At 37.5% G+C, this 24,477-nt stretch overlaps 2 protein-coding genes across 5 annotated transcripts in view; one reads left to right on the forward strand and one right to left on the reverse strand.

The window, feature by feature from the left end:
• The window catches only part of sphkap (SPHK1 interactor, AKAP domain containing), a 114,324-nt gene extending 103,715 nt beyond the window's left edge, over positions 1-10,609 (forward strand). For all 4 annotated transcript variants that reach the window (XM_016261728.1, XM_016261745.1, XM_016261735.1 and 1 more), the window contains 4 exons: positions 1,282-1,365; positions 1,753-1,799; positions 6,204-6,388; positions 9,040-10,609. In XM_016261728.1, coding sequence (XP_016117214.1) covers positions 1,282-1,365; positions 1,753-1,799; positions 6,204-6,388; positions 9,040-9,195 — 472 coding nt within the window. In that variant the 3' untranslated portion in view covers positions 9,196-10,609. The remainder of the gene's footprint in view (positions 1-1,281; positions 1,366-1,752; positions 1,800-6,203; positions 6,389-9,039) is intronic.
• A 1,586-nt stretch (positions 10,610-12,195) lies between these two features.
• daw1 (dynein assembly factor with WDR repeat domains 1) lies at positions 12,196-23,127 on the reverse strand. The gene is given in 14 exon segments (XM_016262762.1): positions 12,196-12,493; positions 12,583-12,745; positions 13,362-13,438; positions 15,144-15,239; positions 15,242-15,254; positions 16,058-16,160; positions 18,452-18,558; positions 19,111-19,218; positions 20,342-20,441; positions 20,721-20,843; positions 20,930-20,988; positions 22,330-22,474; positions 22,859-22,931; positions 23,050-23,127. Coding segments are annotated over 14 exon segments (1,242 nt in total). The 5' UTR covers positions 23,090-23,127; the 3' UTR covers positions 12,196-12,458.
• Between the last annotated feature and the right edge of the window lie 1,350 nt (positions 23,128-24,477).

Consider the following 24,477-nt stretch of genomic DNA (forward strand, 5'->3'; position numbering starts at 1 on the left):
AGCCTGCCACGCTCACCGACGCTTCTTAACCTGCACCAACTCAACGCCATTCTCACTTACCCGAGTCTGGGTATCCGGCCATCCGCCTCCATCTGGCTTTAACCCCCACTGCATTGTCTTTCCACCCTGTCAGGGGGAAAGGTTACTCTCTGCTTGTTCATCCGGCTGTTGCCGGTACAGGCACACAGGTGGCTCACGTTCATAGTCATCAGCTGGCAGTGAGTTGCCGGTGATGCCCATGCTAGTGAATCTCATGCCAATGTTCATGCCTACTCGCTCTACTCCAAGCCCCGCTGCAGTCCACGGCTTAGTGATCATCGCTGAGAAAATTAGTAGCTTCTGCATTGTTCACACTCTTACAGATCCAAGAGTAAGCATAGAAAGAGAAAAAAAATTGGAACAATTAGGACTTTTTAATGTTGCTGAAGCCAAGGCTACATTTATTTGATTAAAAACAGTAATATTGTGGAACATTATTATAATTTAAAAGAACAGTTTTCTATTTGAATATTATGAATATATACAAATTGAATATCTATTTGAACATTTTAAAATGTATTTTTTTTCCTGTGATGCAAAGCTGTATTTTCAGCATCATTACTCCAGTCTTCAGTGTCACATGATCCTTCAGAAACCAGCTGATTTGCTGTTTTGAGAAACATTTTTGATTATTATCAATGTTAAAACCAGTTGCAGTACAGATGCAGTGCCATTCAAAAGTTTGAGGTAAAAAAAATAATAATAATACTTTTATTCAGCATGGATGCATTAAATTGACAATAAAGATTTTTTTTAATTTAATATTTTTCAAATAAATGCTGTTCTTTTGAATTTTCTACTCATCAAAGAGTTCTGAAAAAATGTATCATGATTTCCACAAAACTATTAAATAGCAACGTTTTCAACATTGACACAAATAAACATTATTAATAATTGGGTACCAGTAGTAATGCTAAGCATATTAGATTAATTTCTAAAGGATCGTGTTACACTGAAGTCTGGAGTAATGATGGTGAAATTCAGTTTTGCATCACAGGAATAAATCATATTACTTTATAAATACATTCAAATACAAAACAGTTCTTTTGAATTGTAATAATATTTCACAATATTATTGTTTTAAATGAAATTCAATCAAATCAATGCAACTTTTAGGAGCATAAAAAGCATTCAATAATTAAAAAGTCATAATTATTCCGAACCTTTGACTGGTAGTGTTTGTGTACACATTTATCTTTTTATGTGCATGCATGTGTGTGTGTGTGTGTGTGTGTGTTTCAGAAATGGGAACAGCAGCGCTTCTAGTCTGGGATTGGCAGACCTGGAGGGCTTTCTAGACTACTCCATCTCCAGCAACCTAATCAGGTATCCAACAGCAACACACTAACCACAGCACACTTAGAAATACTCGCTCAGAGCCGGGGAAGCTAATAGCTGTTAAGCGTCAGCAGCTCCCCTCGTGAGGATACAGCCACAGTACTTGTACTTCAAACTTGGATCACATTCTGTCATATTAGAGCGATAGCTTCTTCTACAAGTATGTAAATGTGCGGTTTGCTGTGTCTTGGAACCGTCTCAGACATGGGCAGTTCTAATGGGCTTTGTCGCCAAAAGCCTTTAGTCATTTACTATTTTGAGCTCTTATTAGATGAGTGCAGTATAGTCATGGCCCCTGAGAGGCTCCATGAGGTGACTGGAACACGGCCAGCATTGCTCTATACAGCATGATAATGATAGTGTCTCTGTTTGCAGCGAGGACAGAGAGAGGAAGGCGTCACACTGTCAGGATCAGACGGACGGTGAGTGATCCAGCCCTCTACATGCACGCATACATATTTGAATGAAAGATCATTCATCGCTGGAGCTTCACAACTGTGTTTGGAGTTCAAAGGAAATCATGCTACCTCTGCTCTTCACACTTCTGCGCTAATGTATTCAGTCTGAAGCCGTTTGCGTTTCTCATTTTCTGGCAGTCTGATCTTTTATATAAATGTTACATGTTGTTCTAGAAAGTGAACTTCATGTTATTTCTCTGTGAATGAGGATTTTTTGATTTTTTTTTAGGCTCAGTTGGTGCCCTCGATGAGATACTTTTTCAACTTTAGTTGTTCTTCATGCAATTTGTGATTATAGGATCGTCTCTAGAACTTGATTTTGGGAGTTATTGAATGTAAATATTCAAATGCACTTGGCTCGGAAATCTGAGGGGGCAGTGTTAGTAAGCGGGATGCTTCTGAGCCAAAAGTTAACATGTTGGACCGCGGGAACAAACAAGCAAACATTGCAATAGGCTGCGAGGTTAATCAAAATATAAGCAACGTTGTAAAAAAGCATAATAAATATATGTGTTGTGTGTTTGAGAGTAAAGCGTGGCACTGTGTTTCTTTACACATGAGCAGCTCGTGATCTGTTGGTGTTTGCAGCATCTCCGAGTGGCTCGGTTCACAGTAAATGCTGCTCTACATGAACCCATCTCTACATCAGCTTTGAGTTTGGGTCATTTAACGTGCATTTGGGAACACAACATGCGCCAACCATCTTTCCATACTTGAGAAGCACTTAAACCATAAAGCCAGCGGTTGTCGACAAAGAGAAGCTTTAAGAGCTCCCTGCAGTTTTCTGCCAAAAGAAAAACTTGATGCTTTAACATTTGATAATGAAGAAAGACAGACCTTTCTGGGGAAAAGGCTTTTATTTAAAAGTCAAAATGCATAAAAGAGTATGGTCAGAATTGTTTTATTTGTTATTATTTATTGGGGAACTAATCTTACTTTTTAATGTTTTATTAACATTTTATTTCTAATGGTCTAAGAATAGACCACTGAAAACCCACCTACTATGTCAACCTCTGATCTAAATGGCCTAATAGTACACTGTAAAAAAAACTTAAAATTTACGGTAAAAAAATTGCAACATTTTAGGTTTTACGGTTTTAACTTAAATTTACAGTTAAATACTGTAATTTCATTAACTGATATAATGTTAATATACCAACTTATTGAAGTACTGAAATCTGTTTTGTAGCTTTGTAATACACTGATAACCACCAAATGCAGGAGGTGATGAGAAAGTCACATGATGAACCAAAGCCCATCACAAGCAGCTTTTAAATAATAACATATATAGACGATGCACAGTGTCATTCACACAAACACTAAACACCATCATGGTAACACACATGAAACTGAAATAATGCAATAAACATTCATTTAACAACATTAGGTGTAACACACAACCCTAATATACAAAACTGATAAGAAAAAACTAAGAAGAAACATAGTTATTTCAACAAAAAAACATCAAATTTGAAATGTAACGCAGGGAATTCTGGGATTGTCAATTTATGGTTATTCACTGTAAATTCTACAGTCTTTTTCACTTCCAAAAATGGTATACTACCATAAAATTACATGTAATGTCCAATACAGTTTTTCACCTAATATAGTAGGGGAATTTACCGTTAACCATTTAACAGCATTTTTATAGTCTTTTACCGTTAAATTCACGGCCATTTTTTACAGTGTAGGATGTGTCCTACTGCCGTGCTTTTTATTTAAATTATTACAGGAGTAATATATACTTTTTTATTGATCATCTCAATTTCTACTGTTCTGTTTCTTGGTCTCTACCTAAAATTGTGCAGCTCTGAGCAATAGCAAAGCATTAGGCTCATGTTCTTTGTTTGATTTTCCAAGCGCCAGAAATGAAACTTACAGTACCTCACACATACAAATGGTTTAAAATAGTTTTCCTTATTATAATTTTAAAGATCGCAAGCACAAATGTGGCACTGTGCAGCCCTGTTGTGGTTACTCGTGACCTTGATACATTTTTATCTCTGTTGTTCGTGTGATTGGCCTTTAATCTTTGACCTCCTCTATCTGGGTTACATCTACAGTACATGAGCACTCATCTCTTGAATAAGTGTACAGTCTGTCTTACTGAGCAGCGTTGCTTGCCCTTATCACCTCATCACCCCTCATCGCTCAGTGTGCTTCTAGTGTTTGGCAGACGGACAGATGCTCTCGAGCAGAGAGAGAGAAAGCTAGAGACTTTTGTATTGCCAACACAAACTCACACCTCACAAATGACTCATTCACATGCAGGAGAACAAAAGAGACGTTCAGACACAGGAGCTGACAGGCAAAGCATCATCCTGCTAGGAGAGGGATGGAGGGATGAGGAGAGGGTGTTCAAATGGGAAGATGTGGGATAGAGCAAGAAAACAGGACAGATTAATTTTGGAACAGATTTTTACGTTTTTGGAGCGCTGAGGAGGAGGATAGAGATGAGGCAAAGAAATAGAAAGAACTGCTTGAATTGCTTTTGAAGAGATAAGCTAAAAACCAAGAAAAATGTTCTAACTCGAGAAAAGTGGGAGGGAGAAGAGATTAGCCCTGCACCTTTCCTAGAATGACTGTAAAACAATAGGCTGTGGGCTGAGTGAATGTTTAAGCCCCTCTCTCTTTATTTCCCGTGAGCTCTTTATCATTCACACTGATCCACATTCATATAGAACAGTGAACCTTAAAGTAAAGTTCTCGACCCGCCACGAAAGTTGGCTTTTGACTTAATAATGTGAATTTAAAATGCGGAAGTACTAGAGGTGTAAACCAGACGTTTCGTCACAATATGATCGGACATCAGTTCTGTTAGCCAGTGATACTGTATTTGCCGATACTTCAAAACATGCCACGATTTGATTCGATTCAGGCTCTGCAATCAAGATATCAATATTACAATAGTAGGTGCTAAACTAAAATGAAACCATTAAAAAAATTTACTTTGTTCAAATTAAATAAACTTTAACTGAAATAAAATGAAATATTAAACTAATATTTTGTCACTTTTGGTTTCAAAATTCACACGGGGCATCAGCGTCAACGCCTCTCGTTTACTTTGAATGGAGTGATGTCAAGCATTGGCGAAATGAATTGTGGGTCTGTCGCGTTGGGTCCGTTGCTCACGGCAGATGTTGAAAACTTTTCAAGCACCAATGCAGGCGTCAGCCAATCAGATTACCTTATGCAAATAACCTAGCACAGACACTAACCAATCGCGTTCATGCAACACCAGAAAACTAATGTGACTGGCTGCTGTCACTATGACGGCCGCGTCACCACCAAGCTTCAGAAACGCCCTCCATCAAGCATTAACGCTGACGCCCCATGTGAATGGGGCGTAAATGATTCTAAAGTAACACTAATTAGGTGCATATTTTACAATGCAAGTTACACTTTTCTTTACTCATAAACACATAAATGTAACATGATCATTTAAATAAACTTTCTGAAATGTGCAAATCCTGTATACTAATTGGGACATCCACAAAACACACATTTTAGTGGGGGGTTTTTTGTTTGTTTTTTTGTTTTTAAATAATATAGAGGAAAAAAGAAGTTGTACACGAGATCATCAATCATCTGATGACAGCTCATCATTGGTTTGTGCAATAAGATAAGCAATGACAGATGAGAAAGTTTTCTGTTTTCTCTAAAATGTGCAAATCATTAGCACACAACAACATGAGCTACTCCAAAAAATGCTTAAAACTTAATCTCATTGATACTAAAATGTGACTAAAAGGCTGAATTCATATTAGCCTTTTATATACAAAACAATAAAAGCTAATAAAATATAGCTAAAAAAAATCTAGAAGTTTATTATTATGAAAAATGCACAAAAATACTGTTTTAAATAATCCTAATTGATATGAAATAAATATTTTCCAAAACATGTTTGACTCTAAAACTTGGTAAACGAAAGCTATAAATCAAACAAAAGTTGTGTTGCAAATTTGAGGTTGATATCTCAAAAACGATCTTTCAGTAAGGTTTCGTTTGGGTGCAGTACCAAACATTTCCACTAGATGAAATTCACCTCCTATTATCTTCCAATGCTGTCATTTTTGACCGCTAACAGTACAATTGTAACTACTGTGTGTGTTCACATAGCAAGTGCCAAAACCTTTACCATATTTCATACTATTCCACTGAAGTTTAAAAAATGCAAAATTCTTCTGTTAAAAATGCCCAAACAGCATCAGAGTGTTAAAAGATGCATGTTTATTAGAGCTACTCATTTCTGCACCAGCAAATGCTTTTTCTTACCTTTCCATTTCATTCTGCTTGCAACATATTAGATCTACAGAAATCACACTCCGAGTAGTGTCTGAAAGTGAGCGGTCTGGTTTTGTCTCGCAGAAGTCACGTCGGGACTGTCCACAGCGGGCAGCAGCTGTCAGCGGGAGCTCCTGGTGCTGAACTTTGACATGGATTCAGAGTGTGTGGATGGAGAACTGAGAGCGGCGCTGCAGTGGATCGCTGCGTCTGAGCTCGGCGTGCCAGCGCTCTACTTCAGAAAGACTCAGGAGCACAATCTCGCGAAGGTGAGGACAAATGGAGGTCGTGCTTTTGTTAGAATAACTAACCAGGTCCATAGAACTGAAAAACAATCAGCATGGATTCTCTCTGGAATTTCGAATGCATTTTTAGAATAGCTGTTTTTTCGATTTGTGAGTAAAATAAGGTTTGAGTAAAATAACTTGGGGAGACTTTCACATTTAGCTTTTTTTACACACACTCGTACCTCAAACATGAATTTTGAAATGGTAGAAGCCAGTAGAGTCGATGCTGTTTTTATCATTCATAGCTTGTATATGCAATAATTAAATAAACCAATGCGCTTACGTTTTTAATAGATTTCTAGGAAATCGAGTACAATAATGGGATTACATTTTTGGTGTGATTTTTGGAAACCTAGAAGAGTGGAAGCTGTTATAGCTGTGAAGAGGGACCAACTCCATATAAATGTCTATGTATTTAGAATGCGATGTTGTTAAAGGGGACATCGGATGCCCATTTTCCACAAGTTGGTATGATTCTTTAGGGTCTTCATGAAATGTCTGCAACATACTTTGGTTAAAATTCCTCAATGGTCTTGTAAAACACCACCCTTTTTACCCCGTCAAAAACGGCTCTGTTCACAGCGACTTGTTTCGGTGCATGTCTCTTTAAATGATAATGTGCTACTGCTCACTCCACCCCCTTCTTCCGTTTATTGTGTATTCAGTGGCTCTGATGTCAAGAGAAAATAAAGAGTCTTCTTTACTTTTACATCCAACTACAAAACTCCTGCGTTGCTTACGAGACATTATTGTCGCTACAGCTGATCGAGTGCAGAGAAAATGGTGGAGAGCGTACAACTGGGTGGGAATATGCTAATACGGGGCAGTCTGTCAGCAGTTGCAGGCGGGGCTTGAGCAGTATGACATCACCAAAACAGCTTGATAATTGAGACTCTTTAGGTTTTTTGCGGATTAAAAAAAGAGTGAATGGATTTTTGTCATTGTTGAGTGGTTGTGTCCACACACTGCAAAGACCCATTAATATGCTAACATCACGTAAAAGTGAATTTGGCATCTAATGTCCCCTTTAAAGTCCCTGTTGGTTTAATGGTAAGGTGTCCAAATAGTTTTGTCCATATATTGTATATATATTTTGGTAATATTTTGGTTCTGCAAGTGAATGTTGCTTTATTGTGCCATCCCAAAGAGGCACAAAATTACTTTCTCGGAATTTTAAATTAAAGTGCCCCTATTATGGGTTATGAAAGGTTCATATTTTGGTTTTGGGAGTCCCCAATAACAGGTTGACATGCATGCAAGGTCAAAAAACACTTTCATGCATTTATTTTTACCTTACTTGCTCAACGACTCCCAAACGATTCACTCAACGATTCATTTTTCCAAACCCCTCCTTTACGTGACTCTAATCTGCGGTGATTGGCCGATTGGTCTCATTTTCATTTCATCTAGCCTGTAATGTCTGATAAAGCAGCGTTTGTGAGCGCAGTGCTGCTTTATGTACAGCATTACCGGGGAAACCGCTATTTTACCACTCTTAAAGCTGCACCTAGTGGCAAAGAATGAATTAGCATTTTCATTCAGACCAACGCGTAAGTTTTCATTCACTTAGAGCTGTGTTACACACTGCATGAAAGGTAATTTTCAAAAATCCATAATAGGGGCACTTTAAATGTTCCCTCCTGGTGGAATGACCTGCCCAACTCAATCCAAGCAGCTGAGTCCTTAGCCATCTTCAAGAATCGGCTAAAAACACATCTCTTCCATCTTTATTTGACCCTCTAACTCTAGCACTCTCTATTCTAATTCTATTCTTAAAAAAAAAAAAAAAACTTGCCCCTTTTAGACTTGCACTCTATTCATTTACTAACTGCTTGTTTTCTAGCTTCTCTTATCTTTTTGTATTCTCTGTTTTCTTTTAATTTATTATACCATTAACAAAAGCAAAAAAGGCCTCTAACACTAGCTTGCTCTATTCGATCTGTTTTCTAACTGAGCTAACTGCTAACTGAGACTTGTTATAACACTTGCATATCATTGCTCTTTTGTTGGTTTTGATTGCTTCTATTGTCTTCATTTGTAAGTCGCTTTGGATAAAAGCATCTGCTAAATGACTAAATGTAAATGTAACACTTGTTACACAACTTGCATGTACTTACTATTATAATAACAATAAATTATGCATAATTACATGCAAGTAACCCTAAGCCTAACCATAAACAATAAAGTAAGTACATGTAGTTAATTAATATTACTCAGTACTTAAATGTATAATTACACTGTAACAAGGACACCTTAATAAAGTGTAACCTTTTTTTTCCTTCATTTGTTCTGCATGGCTTTGGCAATTGTACATAATCAGTGTTGTTTTATATTATAAATATGCATATATGTTAGTGTTTGGTATATTGGTATAACAAGGTTATTATTGTTAACTAACACTAAAACCTTGAATAAGCATTTTCATTACTTAAAACTGAAATAAAAATAGACATGTTTTCCTACACTAGATATTTTTAGACAAATAAAAACTAAAATAACTCAAAGTGAAAAATAAAATCTAATTCAAAATATCAATAAAAACTATAATAAGTATATCAGTGATACTAAAATAAGAGTGGTATAACTGCAGTGGCTGTTGATAAAGATGAGCATGGCTCATGTTTGTTTCTCAGTTCCACAGAGTGGTGCAGTTGGCAGGTCAGAAGGCTTGGCGTGTTGGTGACTTGTTCAGCGCTGTGGCTCAGTTCTGTCAGCTCCACCAGGACCTGGAGCACAGAGGACGGCCTGTGCCCAGCCTGTTCGACTGGATACTGAAGACCAAGCGCTAGAGCGCCACCCATCTATGGACCAGGAGCTGGAGACGCCCCAAATCCGTCCTGTGCTAGCACACGTATATAGTCAGGAGCCAGTGTGAAAACACCAAACACCAATCCCATTTGAGCCGCTAATACACCCTCACACAAGCAAACCGTTTATAGACTCATAGATCCCACAGACTCATCCACAGCCACCGCCATGACTGTACATCAGCACGGTTTTCTAGAGCTCAGCTGTGAAACTCGCAGGATAGCAAGGTTTACAAGTAACGGCTCCCAATCCCAAGATCCTTAGCATGAGGCTTCCTTAGTTCCGAACTTGCCCTCTCTGACCCACCAGCACATCCACATTTTATATCCTTAAGTGTCACAGCTTGCCCAAACCTTTATTCCAGCATCTCTGTCACACTTGTATATGTCTTTGCTAGATCACAGGAATTATGGGATATACTGTAGGAAGAAATGCCTTGTCCATAAATATGTGCTAGGGATGCACATTCACATAGATTTGAGGATATTTCCCTTTAAATTACGCATGTTCCTGTCTTTACGCGCACGCAACGTTAGATCCACCAGTCAGCAGCCAGCGCTGGTTAGAGGAACATGGTTTAAACCGACCAATCAGCCTTGACGTTTTGTAGCTTGCAGATTTTTACTGTACAACAAACCTGTTTCGAATGCACAACGTGACTTTTTATCAAAAAATAAAACGGACGTGCGAGCTCTGGCTTAAGGATTTAAAGATACTTAAATGTTTGTATTGAAAGTGTGTAATATAGTGAGATCCCATTCCAAACACACTTTGTTGTTTTAAGTTTACATTGGCGAACACGTTCGGTCATTTTATCGTACCTCTGAAATTGAATTGTATGTTTAGTTTTGTGTGACTACTGTTATTTAAGAGATTTTATTTTGGCTAGATGTAAATAGTTTAGACTGTGAGCTACTGTATCTTTGGGCAAATGTAAATTTCAGTTTTTATGTTTTATGATCGCAAAGACGCAGATGAGTGGGATCACAGCACTGAAAGTCTCACCAGACTACTGTAAAAGTATGAACATAAAAGAGTATATTTAAAGTACGAGTACAGTTTTGTCACGTAAAAGTTGACGTGTAAACGTGAATTCTGGTGGCGTTATGGTTTTCTCCGCATAGTAATATAATAGTAATGTGTTTTAATATCAGCGTTGAAGGCACACAACTGTATCCAGTCTGTCACGGTATACCTGAATGTATTTATCTTTTCAAAATAAAATTTGCGTATGGTGAGTTTGATGTCGACAGCCTTTATTGGAAAAGAGCCACACGTTTGAATAAATGAGTTTATATACACATTCAGCCAGCTGTTAAAGAAAGTGCACCCAAAGTTAAACATTTGTTGGACATTTACTCATCCTCAGTTCATCTAAAATGTAGACGAGTTTGTTTCTTCATCAGAACAGATTTGGAAAAATGCAGCATTGCATCACTGTCTCAGCAATGGATGCTCTGCAGTGAATGGGTGCCGTCAGAATGAGAGTCCAAACAGCTGATAAAAACATCAAAATACTCCACAAGTAATCCACACCACTCCAGTACATCAATTAACATCTTGTGAAGTAAAAATGGGTGGATTTTGATGTAAGACATTTTTCAGTGGAAGGAAGCGCCATCATAGATAATGGAGTCAAATTTTGGCTAGACGCGATGGTTTAAAGTTAAAACACCTTAATGACATCTTAATGATGGATTTGTTTCTTACAAACACACAGCTCTTCACTTAATTGATATACTGGATTAATTGATATACTGATGTTTTTATCAGCTGTTTGGACTCTCATTCTGACGGCACCCATTCACTGCAGAGGATCCATTGGTGAACAAGTGATGTAATGCTACATTTCTCCAAATCTATTTTGATGAAGAAACAAACTCATATACTGTACGTCTGTGATGGCCTGAGAGTGAGTACATTTTTAGCAAATTTTCATATTTGGGTGAATTATTCCTTTAACCTAAAAATAAGTCCAAACAGCTGATAAAAACATCAAAATACTCCACAAGTAATCCACACCACTCCAGTCCATCAATTAACATCTTGTGAAGTAAAAATGGGTGGATTTTGATGCAAGACATTTTTCAGTGGAAGGAAGCGCCATCATAGATAATGGAGTCAAATTTTGGCTAGACGCGATGGTTTAAAGTTAAAACACCTTAATGACATCTTAATGATGGATTTGTTTCTTACAAACACACAGCTCTTCACTTAATTGATATACTGGATTAATTGATATACTGATGTTTTTATCAGCTGTTTGGACTCTCATTCTGACGGCACCCATTCACTGCAGAGGATCCATTGGTGAACAAGTGATGTAATGCTACATTTCTCCAAATCTATTTTGATGAAGAAACAAACTCATATACTGTACGTCTGTGATGGCCTGAGAGTGAGTACATTTTTAGCAAATTTTCATATTTGGGTGAATTATTCCTTTAACCTAAAAATAGACTTGCATGCTAAAAAGAAGATATTCCAGGATAAATACACCAGAAAATAATTGTGATTTAATATAGTAAGCCTTAATATTCAATACCTGACTTCATATTAAAGTTTGTACAATCAAAAAAAAAAAAAAATGTTGACAAGCATGCACTTAAATTGAAAGTCTATAGAGCAACAGTTTTCCCATTGACTTCCATTATATATCATTATTTTTGGTTTAATAAACAGGTATGAATCGTTAATTTTTTTGTGTGATAATTGACAGCATGAGTTTAACTTGTATGTGACCCAGAATATTCTTTAAGGGAAAACAATAACGGCAAAAAATATGTTGGGAACACTTTAACTCGAAGCCCTATATTATAATGCTTTATAAAAGTATTTGTAATGCATTAATTATGCCTTGTAATGCACCTTACAATGCATTGTGTATCATGAATAATCACAGCTAGAATAAATTATAATATTTATCTATTCTGCACTACACCTATAAAAATCATTATGCATTAAAACATGACAAACAACCATTTTTAAACATTACAAAGAATCTGCAAATATTATAAAGCATTTTAACTGTGCTTACAGTTATTCATGAAATATATAATGCATCACAACATGCATTATGAATACCTTTATAATGCATTATACATGTAAAGCGTTACCATAATGTCCTCCACACATACATGTTCTCTGTGAACTGAAATACTAGAGCAGTGTGACAAGATGACACACAATATCTTAATCAAAAGAGGTGCAGGAGTACTGTAAGATCAGAGTTCAGGCCGCTCTCTCAGTGCCAGATCCTGCAGGTGTTGTCTTTACTGCCTGCAGAAAGATTGACAACAAGGCATGAAATTACTGACGTATGATTACGTTTGTGGATTTATGAGTGTTACACAGGTGCGTGTAATTGCCTGTAATGATGGTGTCTCCCTCGTAGTTGAAAGCGCAGGAGAAGATCTCATCAGAATGTCCCTCCAGCACCTGCAAACACACTCCCGTGTTCACACACCACACACGAGCCGTCTTATCCACGCTCGCCGTCAGAACACGGCTCCCCTGTGGATTAAAACACACCTACGGCGAGAGAGAGAGGGAGAAAATAAAAAGCAAGTTAAATTTCTGCCTTTTGTTATGATAATGCCTCGGGATGGCTCTTCATCATATTTAATCATAAAAAATTAACTTTTTGTTTTGCATGTGGAACATCCTATTTCAACGAGCAGGAGAAAAGCGCGAGAGAGACAGCTGAACTGAATCTGACCCGTGTTGGTATGACAGGCGTTTTATTATAGCGCTAAAGAACCGAGTGTGCATGTGCGTACTTGAGTTATCACCTCTATACAGGAAATGGAAATATTCTGCTGATGGTGATGACGGTCCGGAGGGGGATGGAAAAGAAAGGAGAGGATATTATGGCAAGATGGTTTAAGGATAGGCCTGAGAAAAGATGAGATGAGCAATAAGAACGCGAACGGCCTTATGAATATGCAGAGAAGATGACAAACGACAGGCAGGATGCTGGGATGGAGGCAAGAGAGCAGAACAGGTGGATATAAACAGGAAGGGACCTAGACAGGAAATGAGCGCCTGAGCAGACCAAGAAAGAGACTGAGTGAAGAGATACGAGAGGATTATTGAGTCTGAAGCTGGAGTGACAGGCCGAGGATGGAGAGATAATGTGATTTCTTACCTTTGATATCTCTCCTTTATGGCCCTCTAATTGACACAAACATTGGAAGGTTTCTGCGCTGAACACTCTTGATGTACCTGCGCACAAAAACACACGATCAGACTCGATTATAGATCGATCTCACAAAAACATGTCTAGTGAGTGGGGTAAGATGTGCCACTTTGTACTTCAAGTTGCCATGAGATCTTTCTCGTACGGAGCACTGCACATGACATGGAGGAAAGAAATATATAATCTGAATTAAGCCATGATTTACTAATTTGTAAAATGTAGCCACAATTTACTAAATCAAAGGAACCAATTACTAAATCATGGCTATGAATTAACAAGGTGTGGGAACGATATATCATCTTTGTTCCTGCGCGTTGTGCAGAGCTCTGTAATATTGTAAATGCATGTTATAGATGTGAAGGATTCATCTATGCATGTTTTATTTATTTTAAAAAAATTGACCTTGTAATTTTTTATCAAAATAGTGCAAGTAAACCTTCTGGTAAAAACAAAAGACTTCTCTTTCCAATCATTTATTCCACTTAAACCAGCCCCTCTACGGAAGCCCGCTTCCGCCTCTGAATATAAAATAAAAAAGATAATTGCGACCTTTTTATCTTACAATTCTGACTTTTTTCTCAGAATTGCGTGATATAAACTCGCGACTTTAAGTTGTCCTTTATTATTATATTATATGTGTTCCTGTGGCTCAGTGTTAGAGCATTACGCAATGTTGTGGGTTTGATTCCCAGGAAACACACATACTGGTAAGTCGCTTTGGATAAAAGCGTCTGCTAAATGCATGTCTGGATGTCTGCTATCACCTCAAATGAGAGGAAAGCAACTATATTTATGGGATAAACTGTGTCATATTAGTTTTATTCTATGGTAATTGATTTATATGGTCATTTATGAAAACAGAAATGAAAACAAAAAACAATTCCCCTTAAAGTAGTCCCATTTCACAGCACATATTAAATTTTTTATAAAAAGGTGGAAAAAAGAATTGAATTGTCCTTCATCTTTTGAAGTAAAAGAGTTCAGTCGTGAACAATGTAAACTACATTTCAGAACTCAAAACTAAAAAAAAACTGTCTAGAACCATACTACACAAATATATAAAATAATGACAACCAAATTCATTTGATTCAGCATCTTGCTATCACACTGCTTCTGATGCAACCGTCAAAACACTGGTAAGGGGAAAAACTAAATTTGGATGCAAAATCATTATAATTACCCTTAAAAGTCTTATTTTACAGCACATACAGTATACACATTTTTATAAAAAAAGGCAAAAAAAAAAGCTTTAATTTTTCAGAACATTTGAATATAGTGAAGAAATATTTTGCAAATAACATATGTAAATATTAATAGTATTTGTAGTAGTATTCCAACATTTTGAGGCAAAGTTATTACTACAAGCTGAGACGTTTTAAGCATTTATGTCCTAAGCTGGCATTTTAGGAAAAACACTTAATTGTTTTAGTTTTTATATTTATATATATATATATATATATATATATATATATATATATACTGTATATATATATAATATTATATTGCCTCTTAATCACACGTAGCTGTAGCCTTTTTAAATATATGGACATATGACAAATTATGTGGTGTGCTAGAATAGTCTGTTTACTCACTGGCAAATCGTACCCCACAATCCAAAACTATTTTTTCCATATAGAAAATAAAGACTTAGGCACAATGATTTGTATGTTTTGGGGGTTGTGTAAGATATGAGAGGGAGGGTTGTGATGTGTGTGGATTGAGCTGTCTCACCATCAGCGGAGGCTGTAGCAATCAGTTGACCAGTGTAGTTAAAACACACATCCAGCACTTCATCATTATGACCCAAGAGAGTAGCCAAACACTGCTGTCTGCGTCCCACACCTACACACACACACACACACACAACCTGTTATATAACACACAAACCACACCACGACCCGAAATAACCTCACAAACACACTGTATATTAGCCAGATTGAGTGAATTCCATTAGAAAGTGGACATCGCTCTGCCCTGCTCACTCATGAAGGGTGCAGTGTGTGTCCCCTTCAATGGAATTGGCTCATTCTCTTAATTTAACACAGACACATGCATGCAGACATCTCAGTGCTATTATCTAACCACAGTCACACCAAATTGAACTGACACTGACACTTGTAAAAAGCTGTGAGAAGACTTTGTCTCACTGTGTTTTTGAGAAACATCAGACTGTGCTGAATAATTAAGAGCCCTCACACTTCTAGGAACAGACAGACAATCAGAGGAAGAGAGTTACTCAGATGAAAGTGAATGCAACATGTAAGAAAAAAAAAACATTAAAGGGGTCACATCATGAAAAATAGACTTGTCCTTTATCTTTTGAAGTAAAAGAGTTCAGTCGTATACCATATAAACATGTTTCAGAACTCAAAACTCAAAAAGACCGTTTGCAAAAACGTCTTGTTCCAGATTTACTGTCTGAAACCTTGCTACATAAATATAGAAATATAAACGAATGAAAACCAAATTCATTTGATTCAGCATCTTGCTATCACACTGCTTCTAATGCAAACGTCAAACCCTGGTAAGGGAAAAACTACATTTGGATGCAAAATTATTATAAAAGGACCCCAGGGGGAAAATCATAATTTAAGAGGCTCTTTTACGAGACAGAATGGAATTACAGAGTGAAGAGAGACAGAAACCTTGCAGGTTTTATCCAGAGAGGCCGTGACGATGAGGGAACAGTCCCAGTTGAACTGAACGCAACTGATTTCTCCTCGGTGACCTGTGAGAACGTGAACTTTGCTAGAAGAGACAGACAAAATACAAAATCCATTACGCTGTCTGAAAAGCCAAGTCCAATTCATTCAGAGTTTCTACAGGTCTTAAAAAAATCTGAACTTGCACAAATTAAGGACTTAAGAAGGTCTATCAGAGTAGAAAGTCTTAAATTCATAAAGCTGTGGTATTAAATGTATTTTTCTTCTATGTAATGTATTTTTCTCCAAACAAACTCTAAATCAAGATCTATATATATACTGTATTTACTTCAAATTGAATCTAATTCAAATTGAAAATATCTGAAGACTTGTTTTCTGAGTAATTGCACACAATTGAGTTTATGCTGTAAAATTAGTTCAATCATGACAACTCTCAGAAGATTTTAGCATGGTGATGGATAATAATAATAATAACTTATGCATTTAGCAGACGCTTTTATCCAAAGCGACTTACAGTGCATTCAGGCTATACATTTTCCCTGGGAATCAAACTCACGATCTTTTGCGCTGCTAACGCAATGCTCTACCACTGAGCCACAGGAACATATGGATATGACAATATTAATGTATTTGATCTGCTACGCTGCTGCTGCTGCTGTTCGTTATTGCTGTAGTTGTAGATTATTGCTGCTGCAAGCAAGTACAGGAACTTGCTACTGATGCATACGGTGATACGGTGCCGTGAGTATTTAAGACATACTGCTGCTGCACAAATAGCATATAAAATAACCCGTAGCAGATCTATACAGGTGGAGCTGGGGAAGGTGAAGGGTTTCAGAGAAACTCTGAAAGCGCGCTGCAGGAATCTCAAGTGAATGCTAGCCAGCAATATAAATGCAAGGTAGTAAGCTCATTGGCTGCATATGCAGCATGAACCAATCAGCTTGTGCCAAGTCATTTAACTCTCTGAATATCATCAGTTACATTAATAACCCGTCAGTCTGTGCCATCTAGAGTTTCATGACTGAACTATATATTTTTCTTTGATTTTTCTTATCCCACACACTGGCAGATATTTATTCTTGTATTAATCATGAATTCACTTCATTTTGATACATTTCTTTGAAAACAACGATCTTTTGCGCTGCTAACGCAATGCTCTACCACTGAGCCACAGGAACATATGGATATGACAATATTAATGTATTTGATCTGCTACGCTGCTGCTGCTGCTGTTCGTTATTGCTGTAGTTGTAGATTATTGCTGCTGCAAGCAAGTACAGGAACTTGCTACTGATGCATACGGTGATACGGTGCCGTGAGTATTTAAGACATACTGCTGCTGCACAAATAGCATATAAAATAACCCGTAGCAGATCTATACAGGTGGAGCTGGGGAAGGTGAAGGGTTTCAGAGAAACTCTGAAAGCGCGCTGCAGGAATCTCAAGTGAATGCTAGCCAGCAATATAAATGCAAGGTAGTAAGCTCATTGGCTGCATATGCAGCATGAACCAATCAGCTTGTGCCAAGTCATTTAACTCTCTGAATATCATCAGTTACATTAATAACCCGTCAGTCTGTGCCATCTAGAGTTTCATGACTGAACTATATATTTTTCTTTGATTTTTCTTATCCCACACACTGGCAGATATTTATTCTTGTATTAATCATGAATTCACTTCATTTTGATACATTTCTTTGAAAACAAGACTTCTTATCTTGCTATTTTGCTTCTCAACGTATCTTGATTTAAGAAACTTTAGACATTTGCACTGGAAAATGACAAAAATACTGAGGAAGGACAACTTTTTGCAGTGTGATCAGAAGGTACAGTAAAAGTTATTTCCATTTTCTAGTTAAGTTTTTTTTTTTGTTGTAAAGTTAGGGTTAGGGAGATATGTTCAAAAGGTATGTTTTCAAACGGTTGCTTATTTAACTCATTTTGTGCTCCCTAGACAATTATATTTAGAGAACATTTTAATGTTTTGTCCTTACTTCAATTTGGTACCTACATTTTATTTAGTTGGTCTTAAAATGGTCTTTAAAAATTCTTAAATTGCCTTAATAAAACCTACAAAAACCGTGTTATTTGTAAAGCTCTTTTCATAATACACATCCTTTCAAAACAACTTTACAGAAAGTCCAACTGTTGTCTTTAACGCCTCAGTGCCCTAGATTTAGGGATGGGTGCTATGACAATATATAAGAATGATACGACTGATTTAGATCTTGCTGTATTATATTTATTTATAGTGTTGTCTATATCAGTGCTGCAGTGACATATCTGTGCATTCAAGGCAATTAAGAGATTTAAATATTGGCAAGTATTGTAGTTAAAAGGAAGTTACAACATTAACTGTGAAGTACACACTGACCTGCCAGTAGAAACGTCCCACAGAATGGCAGTGTGGTCAAACGACCCCGTGACCAAACGATCGCCCGTTGTGTTAAAGGAGAGAGAGATGATCTCAGCGAAGTGACCCTGAGAAAGTGTTGAATGGAGAAACGCTGTGAGTGGAGAGAGGAAGCTCTAATAGAAAGGCGGCCTAATTCACTTCAGCAAAGAAATATCATATTAATTTCCCCAATTCATCGGTAAGAACTCACTGAGCTATTCATAATTTAGATTCATAGAGAAATAATTGGAGAGTTAAGAGGGGTAATTACGCAGCACACACACACAGCGCTCAGTCACACTGCTCCGCCATGTGCTGCGGAGAGGAGAAGACCTCCAAACGCTCCGTCTCTTCCCCTCTCCCTCCAGCCCATGGCACATTTCTCACATCTATACAGGTACGCTGCTATTCGACTAAAAGTGGAATGCTTGACTTATCCCATAAATGGTCGTAATGACAGTTTTAATGACAAATCTATTAATAAACACACGCATGGATGAATTTTCACTGATCACTGGAGAGAAATCATTCAAAATCCCGTAGCAGATAAGCAGATGAGGGGGAAATGATTAAGCAGGATAAGGTGGCAATGTTTTTGACTGAACAAGAATACAGAAAAACCACAGGATGAGACGTACTGCCAATGTAGACATCTCTTTCCCACTCTCAACATCCCATAATTTAGCCATGGTGTCCATGCTGCCCGTAGCAACCAAGGTACTCTGAGGGTTAAAGGCCAGGCAGACCTAATAGTAGATACACACAGAAAACAGAGACAGTATTTGAGATTAATAGAACAAATGGTGTCTGATAAAGCACAGTATACATGCACAGGGTTCTGCCCCATTTGGCATCTTAAGTCAAACTCCCAGACACAACTTGTTCAACATACTTAATTTGGTGCCCCCTAAGAGATGGGACCCTATGTGTTTGAATATATGTGCCCTAATGTGTTAAATGGCCTTGCCAGCCATTTTCTTTAAGTTAGAAATATATAAAATAAACATGTTATTTGCATTCACACTGCCATTGACCTTGAAAGTGGATTGGATCTCATTTTGGTCCACTTTAGTTAGGGGCTCAGATAACGTTCCCTTTACACTATTGTCTTTTGAAATCCAATTTAGGCCCCCTAAAGTTGTTGTGTTAGATGTCCTGTCCTATCTCTTTTTAAAATAATAGAAATAAATAAAAACAACCCCCAAAAATTGATGAACACAATCAGACACATGCATTAATGGATTACATTTTTGTTATCCATTATCCATTGTTTTTGGATTACTTTACTCAATTCACCCTCATGTCGTTCCAAACCTGTATGACTTGATAGATATGTTGGTAAACAAACAGGTTTGGTTCTCATTGACATCCATTGGTAGACAGAAAATACAACGGAAGTCAATAGGAACCAAATCTGTTTGCTTACCAACATTCTGCATAAAAAGAACCACATTTGGTTCATAGTGTGTTCATTTCCTGACATTCCAAAACTTATTTGTTTTTCTTTCTTCTGTAAAACACAAATTTCGCAGAATGTCCTGGCAACTGTTTTCCATATAGGGATAGGGCTGTCAAGCTTCAAAAAAGGCAACAAACATAAAAGCATCATAACCGTAACTGATGTTACTCACTTTATATTTCTAGGCTTCACATACACCAAAACATATCAAGACACACTGTGCCAGGCTTGAAGTCAATGACGTCAAATGTCATTGGTCTCAGTGTGTCCCATGCCAGGACATATCTCCTGAAGAAGGAAAGTCATACAGGTTTGGAACGACAGTAAATGAGGACAGAATTATCATTTTGAGGTGAACCGTTCTTTAAACTGCTGAGACTCGAGTGAATGCAGTGAGAATGCAGACATACGATTTCTGCTGTGTGCCCTCTAAACGTGTAGAAACACTTTCCTGTTTCAGCACTCCACAATTTGCAGGTCTTGTCAAAGGAGCCTGTGGCAACCTTGTCTCTGAGAGAGAAAACAAGAGAGAGCGAGCAAGAAAGAGGGCAGAGAGAGAGAGAGAAAAAAAGGACAAGGGTTCTTGTTATGACTCAAAGTGACAAATGGTCCCATTGTAATAGCAACACAGTTACCCTGCAGTGCCCTAACCCTGCAGGAAGAGACAGAGAGGTGACTGAGAGTGCTTTTCTCTATTTCATAAAAAAAAAACAAGGGAAAGATGAAGGGTAAGCCATTCTGAAGGATTCGGGGCATGAGTGATCCAATGCGCAAGAGCCCTGCTGTTACCCGTAAGGGTTGTTGAAGGCGATGGCGTACACAACGTTCCTGTGACCCTCCAAAGTGTGCAGCTCCTCTCCGGATGCGGTGTCCCATATTTTACAAGTCCTGTCATAGCTTCCGGTTATAAAACTGCAAACAGACGGAAAGTAAAGGAGAGAGGCAGAATTAGAGGGAGGGAGGGGGAGCAGGCATGTGAGCACAGCTGATAAACTCACCTCGATCCTGATTTATTGAAGGCTACATTCGTCAGGGGCAAGATGTGAGCCTGAAGTGCCTGTAGAGGAAGACAGAGAAGATGAATACTCGGAGGGGGTATGCACTTAACCACATTAATTAATTTCAGATCTATAAGCTTGACTGTGTAATTTCCATACATAATTACTATGACTTTGATGTTCAAAAGCAGCAGTTTTCCCTCTGCTGCCATCTAGTGGGTAATATCTATCTAAGACGTGTTGATCAGAGTAAATGTTGTTAGAAAATCATTCAAATGCATTTAATTTAGGCTATTTTTGGTATATGTAATTGTGGCGGTAATGAACAAAAGCAGCAGAATGGAAGTTTGGATTAAATAATGATGTAATATTCAATAATTAAATATCATGGATTCTTCACAAGTCCTTTTAACTAGTCGTGCTGTGTGCCAAATTAGTTAATAAAAGTGCAACTGGCATGTCTCTATAAAAAGTACATGCATAATGGATATATAGTAAAAGTAGTAGGAACATGCTGTTTAAAGGAATAGTTCCCCCAAAAATGAAAATGTGCTTAAAGTTTACTCACCCTCAGGTCATCCAACATACAGATGTTTTTTTTTCTTTAATCAGAACATAATTGGAGAAATTTTGGAATTACATCACTCGCCAATGGTTTCTCTGCAGTGAATGGGTGCCGTCAGAATGAGAGTCCAAACAGCTGATAAAAATATCACAATAATCAATAAGTAATCCTCAAAACTCTCTGGAGGCCAAAGCTGCATGTTTGTCAAAAACAAATCCATCATTAAGATGCTTTATCTTTAAGCCGTCGATTCTGGACACAATTTGAGTCAATAATCAAAAATAACACTTCTTCCAGTGAAAAAGTCCATTCCCTGTTGTCCTCTCACATCAAAATCCACCCACATATTTGTTTAAAACTGTTTTGGAGTGTTTCTTCACTTGTAGCGTGTGCTTTATCTGTGTATATTTCTCTCCTGATTCAGACAAGACGTCTTTTTCACTAGAGAAATGGATAGAGGACTTGAAATTAAAATGATGGATTTGTTTCTTCCAAGCAGGCAGCTTTTCACTTCACTAGATGTTAACTGGTGGACTGGAGTGGTGTGGATGATTGTGATGTTTTTATCAGCTGTTTGGACTCTTGTTCTGACGGCACCCATTCACTGCAGAGCATCCATTGGTGAGCAAGGATTTCTCTAACTCTGTTCCCATGAAGAAACAAACTCGTCTACATATCAGATGGCCTAAGGGTGAGTACATTTTCAGTTCATTTACATTTTTGGGCAAACTATTCCTTTAAACGTTTTGTCAGAATAGAATCACAATATGCAAAACAGATCAAATATGCATGACCCAAATATACTTGTGCATGATTGGTCAGTATTTATTAGTACCCTGAAAAGGTAGAACTTGCGGTCATCCTTTTGGCCGACTTTCTCTTGTAGTTTGCAGATCAGGACTTTCACCTGCTCAGCGCAGGACGAGGTGATGAGAGGTTCTGCTGCTCTAATGTCTGACAGTAACTCATTCACATCAGTCCTAGAGAAGGGACACAGTACACTAGCGTATAAAGATGTAGACTTGTTCATCTAGAGAAGGGACACAGTACACTAGCGTATAAAGATGTAGACTTGTTCATCTAGAGAAGGGACACAGTACACTAGCGTATAAAGATGTAGACTTGTTCATCTAGAGAAGGGACACAGTACACTAGCGTATAAAGATGTAGACTTGTTCATCTAGAGAAGGGACACAGTACACTAGCGTATAAAGATGTAGACTTGTTCATCAGATAAATAGGTAGTCAGTTATATATAACTGTGTTAACAAGTAGAACATTAATTTAAAGTGTAACCTAGACATCACAAAACGGAGGAATGTTCTGTGTAGTTATGAGTGAACTAGTTTGACAGTCATACTCACTCTGGAGTCAAGTTTAACAGATCGATGGATTTCGTTCTGAGCTGCCCCCCTTTCTCATAGTCCAGGAATATTCCTGCACAGCAATAAAACAGGCGAATCAAATCGTTTGCGGGGTCAAACTGAACCAGGCACTCAGCAGAACTGTAGTAGATGAATGGTATGCAATATAAAACTTTAAATATGTATATTACCTGGTGGGTAGTATCGTATGTGTAGCCGTTTCAGTCTCATCACGCCACTGAAGACGGTGTCAACAAGCCGTTACTAAGGTAACGAGACACAAGTGCTGCGTACCGCGCATGCGCACGTTCTGCGTGTTTTTTTTTTGTTTGTTTGTTTGTTTTTTGCTATTCATAACTCATTTGTGGTTAATTATGAATTCGTACGCGCGTACCGCGCATGCGCACGTTCTGCGTGTTTTTTTTTTTTGTTTGTTTGTTTGTTTTTTGCTATTCATAACTCATTTGTGGTTAATTATGAATTCGTACGTTTTCGTTAGAATAACAAAACTTCATATGAAAATCGCCACCTCGTAAAATAGTTACCACCACTGGCTCTGCACCCATTTACCTAAATGCATTACTTCAGAGTTATGTGCTTGCGTTCTGCAAGTGAACGGCGTATTATTGTGCCATCTCAAAGAGGCACAAAATCACTTTCACAGACTTTTACATTAATTGTTCCCTCCTGGTGGAATGACCTGCCCAACTCAATCCCAGCAGCTGAGAAGAAACGACTAAAAACACATCTATTCCATCTTTATTTGACCCTCTAACTCTAGCACTTTCTATTCTATTTTAATTCTGCTTTATCTATTTACCTTCTTTTTGTATTTAAAAAAAAACTCTAGCTTTCTATTTTTTTTCTGTCCTATCTACTTGTTTTTCTTTGTGTGTGTGTGTGTGTGTGTGTGATGTATATATATTGTAAGTCGCCTTGGATAAAAGCGTCTGCTAAATGACTAATTGTAAGTGTAGATCGGGTTGAAATAATTGCACTTTTTTCTTATTAGCTATTTTAAGATAATAAGAATACAATATGATACAATTATGAAACTGAAAATATTACATAATATTTACGACACACTGCAGATTAGTTAAGTGCCTTATTTTGAAATCTTCTGAATTTTCTCAAGCTTCTGTAAACCCTGTGGTCATATATCTGTAGTTTGCTTATTTGTTTATAGCTGCTTTGAAACAATATGTATAGTAAAAAGTAATATACAGATAAACATGAATTAATACAGTTAAATAATCTGAATCTCAAAATTGATTTTTTTTTATCAACAAACACATACGCACAAACCAACAATTAGGGCTTACATGTGCACAGATAAAAGTCTCTCATAAATATATTAATTTATCCACCTTGCACAGCTCCTTATGTGGAAATCAGGGACTGGACTTGGCTTACTTTACACTGCTCAGCAAAAACACCAACAGATACTGGACCTAAAATGAGAGACATAATCTTGTGGTAGTGAAAATACAGACAGGCGGATAAGAATGAATTTCTGGAGGAAAAAGAAGAGGTCAGACTGGGTCTTTTCCACTGTTTTGCTCTCTCTTTATGGTTTCTTTGCCAACTGCAGACCAGCAGAGCCTTTCCTTACTCCTTAC

Source organism: Sinocyclocheilus grahami, unplaced genomic scaffold (genome assembly GCF_001515645.1).
Source record: "Sinocyclocheilus grahami isolate Dianchi unplaced genomic scaffold, SAMN03320097.WGS_v1.1 scaffold31.1, whole genome shotgun sequence".
Taxonomy (NCBI): Eukaryota; Metazoa; Chordata; class Actinopteri; order Cypriniformes; family Cyprinidae; genus Sinocyclocheilus; species Sinocyclocheilus grahami.